Source organism: Cydia fagiglandana, chromosome 12, assembly GCF_963556715.1.
Source record: "Cydia fagiglandana chromosome 12, ilCydFagi1.1, whole genome shotgun sequence".
Taxonomy (NCBI): domain Eukaryota; kingdom Metazoa; phylum Arthropoda; class Insecta; order Lepidoptera; family Tortricidae; genus Cydia; species Cydia fagiglandana.
Window position 1 is genome coordinate 7,486,694 of NC_085943.1, and position 13,382 is coordinate 7,500,075.

The following is a 13,382-nucleotide window of genomic DNA, read 5'->3' on the forward strand; positions in this document are numbered from 1 at the left end:
CTTGTATTACAAGTTACAAGCTTTTGATAAACAGGGCACTGGACGGCCCTTAGCCAGCATCACCACCTTTGATCACCACGGTCCAATTTGAACTTTAAGATACGTCAAATATTACGTCTACATACGATATGGATTAGATACGTCGGTGTCAAAAGTGACGTTTTTGTTTGAAGAAACGTCCGCTCTCGAGAATGTTCTCCGTTTTGTATCGGGAATGCTATCGCGCGAAAAAATTTTTTTAAGGTTTCGATAACCTCGCAAACTTACTTTCGCAAACCTAAAATAACAAATTGCTTTGACTTGCTCATGATTTTGACTTATCGACGCTCACAATTTCAGCTTAAAAAATAAACGCGACCTGAGATAATATTTATTTCAGGTAAATATGAACCCTGTCTGTATTAATCATGATTAAAGATAGTGAGTCTCGTGGAATTATTTCAAAGGTAGAAAAACATTTCATTTTTACAAGGTTTTATTTACTTTCACCTGACCCTTGTCTGTCTGTAATCAAATCTTGCAAGTTAAATTTGATCCACTTCCCAGTTTCCGTTTGAGCTGAAATTTTGCATGCATGTACCTATTGTACCTATAAATCGGATGACAATGCAATATTATGGTACCATCGAGCTGATCTGATGATGGAGACAGGAGGTGGCCATAGGAACTCTGTGATGAAACAACGCAACCTAATTGTGTTAGGGGTTTTTAGAATTGTCTCGATGAGTATTAGTTGTCTGTCGTAAGAAAAGTACAGTCAGCGATAAAAGCTTGTACCAAAAATCAAAATTTTTGCCAAAAACTTATTATTTTGTGTAAATTATGTACAAATTTAATAAGCCCATAGATTGTGTTCTATAAACACGGAGTCCGATTTTAGATTTGTTACGGTTTCGATCTTATTTTGATACGACGTTACGATCGTTCAGTAGATAAGTAGAACCCATGCGTGAGATGCGCGCATCATCAAGACGATCATCAAGTTTGTATCAAAATCAGTTTAACCCCCTTATTCGACTTATTCGGATCGATACAGCGATTGCGAGCACGATGCTTGTTTTATGTATTAAATACCTAATCTTAACTGTAAATAGTCGTTATGTTGTATCTTCTTGCTGTGTAACTTTTTTTTCTTATTTAACTATTTGTTTACTGTACGTATGTTATTTCTAGTGATCGTTATCAACGTGCAGTTTTCGTAGCAGAGGGTATGGTTGGCAGAAAAAACAAATACATTTGAATATTCACTTTTGTTCTTAATTATAAAATAAATACTTATCTTAGGATTACACATCTAGATATAACTCTTTACGGTACAAAACCTTTTCCGCCCTAATATATTTTTAAAACAATCTACGTCAAATGAACATTAATGTCATATAAAAAACAACTATAGTTGTGTGCAATATTTTAGAGACTTAAATTAACCTTCTTGTGAGTCTTGTGACTTCTGTTAACGCAGAAAGGTCATTTAGCTATTTAAAATGGTTTTTTTTTCAATCGACGTGAACGACTGGCAGCCAAATCTGTTGAACAAATTTTAGTCGTTTTTTCAGTATAATTTGGATAAGTAATTATAAATATGTATGTATAAGTCTCATAATTTGGGAAATATATAATGTTTAAAATATTTGCGTATTTGTTTTTTTGTCAACCATACTTTGCTACCAATACAGCACGTTGATAACAATAACTAGTTATTTCTATGTCTTTTTTCTTCTTGTCTGTTACCTTCCGCGATTCTTCTCACTTGATGGTCCCATTTATTTATTTATTTATTTAAACTTTATTGCACGATAACAAAATGTACAAATGGCGGACTTAATGCCTTAAGGCATTCTCTACCAGTCAACCATTGGGTCAATCAGAAAACTTGTACTTAGTGCAGGATTGTAGACAACGAGAAGAATTATGAATCACAAATCAGGTTATTCTAAACAATATTCTAATTATAAACTACACATATAAAGATAATAGCAATAGACACCTACATATATACAAACATGCATACATACATACATATATAAATAAATATGTTATATTCTGTTATGTACCCAAGAATATAAGTAAAATGCGGATCATTTATCTTTAAGCGAGTTAGAGAGGTGTTTACGTAACTTGCTTTTAAAAGAAAATTTGCTCTGTGCTTGCCTTAAGGGAAGGGGGAGATCATTCCAAAGACGAGCAGCCTGAAGGGCGAAAGAGTTGGAAATAAAGCCAGTGCGGTGATATGGAATAGTCAGTTTAAGACTTCGAGATGTACGCAACTCGCAACCGGGACGCGGTGCTACAAAATTAAATTTAGATTTAAGGTAATCGGGAGCGGCTGGATCAAATAATATAGAATAAAGTGTGCAAAGAGTTCTTAGTGACCTACGTTCACGGATGGGAAGCCAGTTCAGTTTGCGGCGGAAGGCCGATACGTGATCGTATTTACGAAGCCCATATATAAACCTAATACAGCTATTCAGTAGCCTGTCTAGTTTGTTGAGTAACTCCTGGCTAATATTGGAATAACACACATCTGCATAGTCAATCACGGGCAACACCAATGCCTGAATAATAAGTTTTTTTGTGCTAATGGGGAGAAAGTGCTTGAATCTATAAAGAGATCTCAGCATGTTGGTAACTTTGCGACAAACACCAGACACCTGGGGGGTCCAAGTCAAACCACTGTCTACGATTAGACCAAGGTTTTTCACATCAGACTGAAACGGGACTACATTATTTTCGAATTTAATCGGATCTATAAGCGTGATGTCAAGTAAGGACAGCAGACGTGGGCTACCCAGTATAATGGCCTGACACTTGTTGGGGTTGACAGAAATCCCAAAATTGCGAGACCACGCAGATATGCTTTCTAGATCATCATTTATTCTCTGGATCGCTTTATCCAAGTTACTTGGATTTGCTTGGGCATAAAGTTGCAGATCGTCAGCGTATAGGTGATATGAGCATTTAATTCGATCTGTGATTAAGTTTATAAATACAGAGAACAAAAGAGGAGACAAAATACCACCCTGAGGAACGCCGGAAGAAAGCTCACACCAATCGGAGATGGTACTATCAGCTCGAATAGCCTGTTGACGACACTGCAGATAAGAAGCGAACCAATCAGCCACTGATGACGAGATATTCAGGTGTTTCAAGGTGGTAAGTAAGAGCTCGTGGTCGACGGCATTAAACGCGTTTGAAAAGTCCACCAGAACAAGCACAGTTAATTGAGAAGACTCCATACCTTGCCTCACATCCTCAATAACCTTCAGTAATGCAGTAGTCGTGCTATGGCCACAACGAAAACCGGATTGTACTGGTGAGAGAAGACTGTTATTAAAGATGTGTGAAGACAGTTTCTTATGCACAATCGCTTCCAAGACTTTTGACAGAAATGGCAGTATGGAGATAGGGCGAAAATCTTTCAGTGCGGTAGGATTAGAGACTTTCGGTAGTGGAATCCCATCGGAAGATCAGCGCTGGAAGCCACCAGCAACATGCTGAGATGGGGTCATTTCGTGGTACTTTAGTCTTATTGTGTGTTTTCTTTTATATTATGTATTGTATCGATTGTTTGTGCTTACGAATAAATCAAATCTATTCTATTCTATTCATAAAACTTTACGGGCCTGATTTAGTTAAATTATGTTTTATCTCTTCCTTACAAATACATAAGTCAAAATGACAGATAAAGACGAACGATTATCAGCTAATTGAGGTTAGTTGGGGGTAAGACTATAACAAATTGATCCGTATCGGGCTCACTGTTCATTAAATATAACCTCTATTCTATATAGGTATTTACTTATACCTAGTTGTGTATCTTAGACCAGTGTTGTAGGCGTTAGGTAAGGACTAGGATTCAAGAATTTGGAACGACGGCTCGATTCGGGAAATGAATTAGAGATTCACTAGATATGAAATGCAAACGCTTTAGAAGCCGGTTTTTACTAGTTGAAGCCATGAAGCATCAATACACATTATAAAACAAAGTCCCCGCCGCGTCTGTCTGTTTGTGTGTTTGTATGTTCGCGATAAACTCAAAAACTACTGAACGGATTTTCATGCGGTTTTCATCTGTCGATAGAGTGATTCATGGAAGAGGTTTGTGTATAATTTGTTAACCCGTGCAGAGCCGGGGCGGGTCGCTAGTAATCAGTGGCGGCGCTTCAAATATATCCATAGGCAAGCCGGCGCTAATTTGGCTTAAGGGGACCACTGATTAACAGTCCGCTGGACGGTATTGGCCTGTCAGTTGTTCGGAACTGTCAAAATTTTGTTCTAACTGACAGACCGATACCGTCCGGCAGATTATTAATCAGTCCCCTTACATATTTCTTTTACAACTCTGCTCTAACGTCCAAAAACAGGCAAGCCGGTGGGAATCGGCTTTTATGGTCGCGCCGCCACTGAGTAGTAAGACCTATATATAAATGGTTGGTGAACAATTACCCAGTGGGGAGCAAAACAGGCGTATTTATATTACGGTATAAGAAAATGTAATGTGGTTTAGAATGGCGTCTCGGCGCCGGAAAACGATCAACTGGATGTAGACTTAAGGATGACTCACGTTAGTCTGGGCCGTGTCCGGGCCGGAGCTTCCGGCGCTTACTTTTCTATGACATGACAGGCGCTCACGTAATGGTTTCCATAGAAAACGATTCGCCGGAAGCGGGTCTATATTGGGTCGCATATTAATTGATTATCCTAATGTAATGTTACGCATAAAATTATTTTCAACATTTCTGAAATAATATGGGACAAACCTAACCTGTACGGATATGATGGTCGTATTTGTCTACGTGACAGCGTGATAAAACGGTGTCCGTCTCTTTCTATCCCGCAGAGTTAAAAAGTGACAGTTGTTTTATCACGTGGATAAATGTGGATAAAGCGATCCATAATAGGCTTGCTGACCTACCCTATTCTACACAATCTATGCAAAATATTTTCGAAAAAACTCTTTGTTTCAGGTGGAGAAAAATTATGCGAAAATAATTTTATGCGAACATTACATTAGGACAATCAATTATTATGCAACGAGATCGGCACCCGCCGGAAGCTCCGGGTCGGATACGGCCCGGTCTAACGTGAGCCATCCTTTATTATAATGGTATCACGTCATGCGTAGATTACTCATCACGTAGGTTAGTTTACGAGTTTTATACGACCCACGAAATCATCTTCGACTTAGCATAGCACCGTAAATTGAAGTTTCTAGCCAGACCGTCTGCTTGGAATAATCCCTGTGGATTACATAGAATAGCTTTGTGTCTGCTGTCTTTTATACCATACCTACAATGCTATAAAAAGTAATATAAAGATTATACATATTAATACTATAGTTTTATACATATTTATTTCTTTAAAAACCGGGGCGTCTGCCCTGATGTTATTATTGAACTATTGTGTTGGAACAGTTAATATAGAGTAGATTGAGTTTTGGCCTTAACCAGTAGGTAGGTAGGTACCTACCTAGCAACAAATTTAAAATAAATTAATTTGCTGAACAATTATATGGGCGTAGTTTTCGTGGAATTTCAATTCCCAATAATATTAATACCTACCCAAATTTTAATGAATATCGATATTTACTTTCAAATCAAATCTGACTATCGGTATTTTACGGGTCAAAACAGTTTGAATAGTTGCCCAATTAAAAACATATTGGAAATCCGTCAACAGCGATTGAGAACCAGTGCACCGTGCCATTACCTATAAAACCAGTGAACCGTGCCTTTACCTGTAGAAGTAAATCCGTTGATAAACTTTCAATACGCTTTTAGAGAAATAAAATACGTGAGTATTTTTTTGTCACATTTCACATTGATATTTATTTAAGTTTTATAAACTCATACTTACCCAAAATAGCAGTAGATACTAGTAAGTATTACTTGGTATCACACATTTATAAAAGTCAAAGCTATTTGGAAATGTAACATAGAGAGCGTTCCGATCAATCGTATTCGAGAAATACTAAATAGTTGCAATTATCCCATGGGTGCTGTGACGTTTAGCGTCACATGTAGATAGAGATAGATAGGTTAGAAATGAAAGTTTAATTTAGAAAAAAATATTTAATCTTATTTATTAAAATTAAAACCAATCCGCATTGGGCTAGCGTGGGGACTATAGCCCAAGCCCTCTCGCGCATGAGAGGAGGCCTGTGCTCAGCAGTGGGACCTATATAGGCTGAAATGATGATGATGATGATGATTAATTAAAATTAAAACAAATTAGCTAGGTCGTGAGTCCGTAAAACTGAGCTGACACAGAGATAGAAATATAGAAACAAGTCCTTAATAGAAGGCACTTTCCTGAGGCTCTACATCGTAGGCGGGCCGTTGTAGATGGCTCCGCGGTACAGCGCAGGAGTCCCAGTAGATCCAGAGTAGACTAGGATGGCTTCCCGCTGTGGTTCAGGATCCTCAGCTCGGAACGGAAACCTTCCAAATAGCAGAGCTTGCGCATAGCGCAACCCGGGGTAGTGCAGAATAGAAGGTTTTCAGGCAGGGTGCAGGCAATTTCAACCCCAAACTTGATCCCTAGTATTATTGGGCATATTAGAAAATGCACACAACAGTGACTGCGACATCCGGCCCACAAGGAAAGAAATATCAGGAAAGTTAACCTTTCAGCATTATTTTAGTGTTCACGGATGAAGCAGTCAGAAAATAACAGATTAGTTAACAGTATAAAAGAATACAACGTAAAATTATTCCTAGTAGTAACTTAAATGAAATATTCACAACACTTACCCGATCCGGGGAAATGTACACAGCATAATACCAATAAGGCACGATCTAGATCGATTAAGTCAGGTAAATTATATTATTTTAGAGATATTTAGTATCTTATTTGCAAGAAATTGTCGTAAATGTTCATCAATTTTCTTCAAATGACAGATTCCAGAAAACTATTTAAAAATGTTTTTAATTTTTTTTTTTACAACCGGCCAGCAAAAAACGCTTAGCGCAAACGAGGTTTTAAGCAAACCGTTACAGTGCATTTACATTTACATAGAGGTAATTGTGTTTGTGTAATGAAATATGTGTACAAAACGCGAGAGTTTTAAGTGTGTTTTTTGTAACTAAGAGAGTTGTTGTGATTAACTCTAAACTAAAGATACCACAATTTTAAAGTTTGATAAGTTAGACCAAAATTAAATTGGCCAGACAATATTCTATAATCCAAAAAGTTGTAGGGTTGATGTTTTATTCAATCAGTCGCCTTCTCGCTTTAACAAAAGGGTAGATTTATATTATATATTTCCGAAGAAGACAAAAACGGAGGACCTATTAAAATATTCGGCTAAAAGGGACCATTATATAATTTCACGACTTCCGAATGATTTAATTTTATTCGTTTTGATTTCACAAACGAAGTAACTCTTCCTTATTATTTACTTAAGTATGCTACATAAAAGGATATTTAATATAAAACGCAGTCTACAACTCTACATGTACTTAATTCATTATTATATGATACATGACATGCAAAATATAAATTTAAATTACTAAAAGACATAAACAGGAGCATAAAACTAAAACTAACTACAATTAGTCTACATGTATAATATGGTCGAGTGAGACGTACAACAGATTAATAAAAAAATGACATCATTTTGATGTACGTTTTAAGTTATCTCCGGATCGCAAACCCATATTGTTGGAGGCCTTTCCGCGTTGTTTTTAGTGTTCTGTACCTACAAAACTTTGTTCACGGAACACTTATGGGATCACTTCGGTCTTGTTTATTTTCTGGTACGTTTTCACTCTCGGGATCCTTTCTGGTCGGAATGACAAATTATGCAAATATGTTAGAACGGTTAAAAAACATACTAAGAACGACCTGATATGATCCTGTTCATAGGCACGTGTTACTCTAGTTATGTTAAATTTACATATTATATTATTATGCGTGTAGGTATTCTATTAAGCAAACTACATTTATGTATTTATAAATATTTATAAATATTTTGCTTATCTCATTCTTTGCTTTTCACAGTCTTTCAAATCCATAATGTCAAGAAACTCATATATTCATGGAATTTACACTCACCAACAACGCGTGTGGCTTAGAAATTACTTTGCATCTCAACTCGAACATTAACTTTTGATGGAATTTAATTTGATGGCGTATTTTAAGAAAATCACTGTGCTGAAAGAAACTAAACATAATTCACGGGTCAAGAAACTTCAATAACAATATAGCTTTAATAAACGTGGGGTTGTTTTTCCTCACCATATTATAGATATATATGTATAGAAGGAGGTTAAGCACGTAGTAAAATATTGATGTCTCATTTTTCTTTTATCGACACTTCATGTTTTGGCTATTGTTCGCAAGCTGAATATACATATATGTCAGATATTGGCGCTTAGCCAACTATATTAAATGGATCTCACAGATGAAGATTAGATAAATGCTTCTATCAACTTGCTTAAGTTTTGTAATGCAGTGGTAAATAATTTGTGTAAATAAATCAAGATTTTTAGGTATTCATATTTGTACCGCATATGTAGTTAGGTATGTATAAACTTATCTGTTACTAAATCATTTCACAGTGTAATTTAGAAGCATTGAGAAAAGTCAAGAGGCTGACGGCGCGATTCGGGAAATGATTTAGAGATGAAGATATTATTGTTATCTTTACTATTTCATATCTAGTGAATCTCTAATTCATTTCCCAAATCGTAAAGAGGTAAATAATAACCCTGAGATGCATATCACTCATATTATTATACCATGATATCACTTACAAATTTGAACTGTAACAAGGTAGCCGTAGGTAGTTAGTAGCCGGATGTTTATTATTTAAGTAATTGACTATTGGCTTGTCCAACAGGTCTCCATCGCCATACAGCGGGGTAACGCTGCTAGTGTGATGGGGACCTTTGGACCCGGCATGGCTCAGAACGGGTTTTAGTTTGTTAAGTTTTATACATACATAATACATAATATGTAAAATTGACTATTTATTCAAATAAATATCCACCAATTTATCGAATTCATTTTAGGTACCCAAATAATGTTTATTGGTAATTATTATGTCATGTCTATTTTAAGGAATGCCCAGCAAGTCCAGCAACATAAATGGCTAAATGAACTTGAAAATAAGTATTTATTAGCTATAATAATCTGAACTGTGGGAGGTGAGTTTATATTTAAGTAAACAACTTAAACAAGGTATATGTATTTATGTACAGTAAGCTGCAGAGTTAAGTGAACTCTATTATTAACGCCGCCGCCGGAACGCTATTATTAACGCCGCTCCAATATTCAGCCGGGGCTATGGTATCTTTTGCCGTGGAACGTCACATATCTTTACTATTTAATATCTAGTTAATATCTAATTCATTTCCCAAATCGCGCCGTAAGTTTACCTAAAAGTTGTACGATATACTAACCTGATATCTCCTTCGAATTCTTAGATATCTCGTAGAAGATGCAGCCATAGCAGACTGTGATGATGAGCAGCGGCAGGAAGTACATGGCGCAGAGACAGAACACGTTGTAGGCGAGTTCTTGACGGTGGCTCGGGAACGCGTCGAACGCCACACACTGCTGGAACTCTATTATGAACGCCGCCGCTGGAACGCTATTATTAACGCCGCTCCAATATTCAGCCGGGGCAATGGTATCTTTTGCCGTGGAACGTCACATATCTTTACTATTTCATATCTAGTAAATGGGGTCCCTTTGTTTCCCATAAAGTTTTAAGTCATAATGTATTGTTTGTCATATTATCGTTAGTCATAAAACTGAAACCGTTAACTTTTCAGGATTTTCGTAAGGTGATTCTATAGAGAGGTTAGGTTAGGTTAGGTTTGTTTTATGGCAATCCTGAAAAGTTACGCGTTTCTGAGAAAAACCAATTATGACTAACGAAAATTCGGACAAACAATACATTATGACTTAAAACTATTTGGGAAACAATAGAGACCCCTAGTAAATATCTAATTCATTTCCTGAATCGCGCCGTAAGTTTACCTAAAAGTTGTATGATATACTAACCTGATATCTCCTTCGAATTTTTAGATATCTCGTAGAAGATGCACCCATAGCAGACTGTGATGATGAGCAGCGGCAGGAAGTACATGGCGCAGAGACAGAACACGTTGTAGGCGAGTTCTTGACGGTGGCTCGGGAACGCGTCGTACGCCACGCACTGCTGGAACTCTATTATTAACGCCGCCGCTGGAACGCTATTATTAACGCCGCTCCAATATTCAGCCGGGGCAATGGTATCTTTTGCCATGGAACGTCACATATCTTTACTATTTCATATCTAGTAAATATCCAATTCACTTCCCGAATCGCGCCGTATGTTTACCTAAAAGTTGTATGATATACTAACCTGATATCTCCTTGGAATTCTTAGATATCTCGTAGAAGATGCACCCATAGCAGACTGTGATGATGAGCAGCGGCAGGAAGTACATGGCGCAGAGACAGAACACGTTATAGGCGAGTTCTTGCCGGTGGCTCGGGAACGCGTCGAACGCCACACACTGCTGGAACTCGGGCACCTCCGGGTGACGGAGCACGCGGAACACGAGACTCTGGAACAAGTGGAATTAATTTAGGCTGAGATGATCCAGTTAGAAGGTCCGCACGATTCTGTTCTACCTTAGGGATGGCCAGGGGGCGTCATAAGCCTTCCGTAAGAAGTGCATATATTTGGAAAAATTCAAGAAACCACAATTTTAAAGGTTGATAAGTTAGACCAAAATTAAATTGGCACGAAAATACCTATATTTTATAATCCAAAAACTTGTCGGTTGATGTTTTATTCAGTCGCCTTCTCGCTTTTAACTCCTTTTAAATTATTCGATTAATCGACTAAAAGGCACCATCAGTTATAGTATGAATTATCTCAAATAATTTTTTCGGGCTCGGGTGCCGGTTATTTCTGTTCGCATATATCTCGCACGTAGACTATGTACATAGAACTCAAGCAAAGTAATTTTCGCCTCTGTCACGAGAAGCTTTTAGTGCCTTAGGATACTATGTGGTCACAGACAGATGATATGTGTATGTGATGTGATGTGTGTGTGTGTGTGTGCTTTTTACGTCTGACGGCCTTGAAGAAAGAAAATATTATGAAAATTATCATACGTCGATGCTAACGCAACGAGCATGCCATTTAGTTGTAAGTGTAGAGGATGATTCACGGTAGACCGGGCCGTGTCCGGGCCGGAGCTTCCGGCGCATCGTTTTCTATGGAAAGCATCACGTGATCACCTGTCATGACATAGAAAAGTAAGCTCCGAAAGCTTCAGCCCGGACACGGCACGGTCGCGCGGTCTAACGTGATGACTCACGTCAGGGATGACACGTCAAGGATGACTCCTTAAGCTGAAGTCATGGGGCACGGTACGAAACTGCGTTATTAATTACGGTCATAATTATATTACCTATTATACTTTGAGGTAACTAATTGCTCTCTGAATAAATCATTTATTTACATACAATATATATACAGTGGTACAACTAAACGAAATTAATAACTAGCTTAAATCTAAAATAGGCCCCTGAGGCATTGTACCAAGGATGCTGGCGGCATTTCCCCGCTGTACCGCAATACTGATACGTTGTGCGAGGTAGCCGCCAGCTCTTCGGTCACCAGTTACGTCAACCAGACGCTTCGCGATTTTTGCGAACAACTTATGCGCGCTGGGACCCCATGGACCTAGAAACGGTAAACTCTTAATGATTTCATCATTTTTTTTTCAGTCCCAGTTTTTTGTCAACTCAGTCCGAATTGTAAACAGTATCTACGGATATGATGTTCGTGAAAGCGTGATAAAGCGGTGTCCGTCACTTTCTGTCCCGCGGTGTTAATAAGTGACAGTTATTTTATCACGTGGATAAAACTATCCATAATACGCCGGCAGGTCCGTGGGCTTAACTTAGTGATTTATCATAACCGGAAATGTCCCTTTTGATATTTTTATGAGAAATATTTGCGCTTGGGAATGCTACTTCACACAAAAGGAAAAAGGATGGCGGTCCAGCGTTACTGTTCTCTAAAAAGTACACAGAATGACAAAGTATTTTTTTTTATTGGGCCATCTTTAAGCCCATTTAAGGAGAGTACAAAAAACGGCTAAGAGGCCTTTTAAAGGACCCTCTTTACTTGCGAAACGTGATGTGATAGTTTTGCTACATTTCGTTGGTAAGAGTAAGAACTACATGGCATTTGGACTACTGATGTATCGCCGAAATTTTATTGCAAATCGGGTAGAGTTAGACAAAGAAAAGTCCAAACACAGTGCAAGTGTTATTTACACGTAACAATTTGACAGAAGTTTGATGTTTAAAATGACACTTGCAGTGCGTGGGCTATCAAAATCGCAGACTTTTCTTGGTCTAATATCCGGTATCCAGTATAATAGTCCAATACTACAACATTGTTCCTTTGACTATGAAAAACATTTATTACATTAAATAATACAATTTTAAACGTATTTAAAAACAGTTGTACGGTAGAAAGAAGAGAAATCTAATCTTCAAGGATGGGTATTCCACAGCCGTCTTCAGATCCAAATATTTCTATCTTTCTTCTCGTTCCTCTAATTCATTACATTGTTCCTTTTGGTTTACTCCAAGTTCTTTCTTCCATTTATAAACATACCTTGCCTTAGAAGTACAAAAATTACTTACAGTAAAAGTTACAGTTAATTTAAAAAATTACAGTAATATTTTGAAAGATATGGTTGGGAGCTTTGGAATATACTGCCGTATTCGAACTTCAACATATTCACAAGAGACGACACGTACTAGATCCATTCTAGATACGTTATAGTTTAGATATCAACTAGTTCTCTTTTGCAGCGCAATTCGGGTAACCAATGTCACTTTTACGTTAGATAGAGTAAGATATCTATTAGATGTGAATTGGATCTCTAAGTCATATCCTGTGGAAATCGTTCAAGAGTATCTCCAGAATCGCGCAAATGTCAAATTTGACAGGTTAGATCTTAAACATATCGTTATCGTATCTTGGTGATGTCTTAAAGATGTCTAATAGATGTCTATTCACATTCACCCGGCCTAGCCAAGATGACCATCGCTATCGCTACGACAACGAAACGCTTTGTGTCTCTCTACCACTCTTCCATTATTAGAGCAACAGTGACGGAGCGTAAGCGATTGGCATGTTGGCTATGCGTCCTGTTTTGACCCCATTATTTTATTTTTTAGATAAGATATAATGCGAGCAGGTACTCTGCCGTCAGAGCGATGATTTTGATTAGAAATCAAAGAGAATTGCTAAGCTAAGAAGGTTGCTAGGTGTTTGGTTGACTATTTATATTAAATTTCTCCGTTTGTTTTTAGATTAGGGCTCTAAAAGATTCCAGGCACGTTTCTTCCCGGAATTA

General features: G+C 37.6%; 1 protein-coding gene across 1 annotated transcript in view; it reads right to left on the bottom strand.

The window, feature by feature from the left end:
• Nucleotides 1-13,382, bottom strand: part of LOC134669517 (adipokinetic hormone/corazonin-related peptide receptor variant I-like) — a 147,426-nt gene that overhangs the window by 80,740 nt on the left and 53,304 nt on the right. The window contains exon 4 of the mRNA XM_063527112.1: nt 10,355-10,559. Coding sequence (XP_063383182.1) covers nt 10,355-10,559 — 205 coding nt within the window. The remainder of the gene's footprint in view (nt 1-10,354; nt 10,560-13,382) is intronic.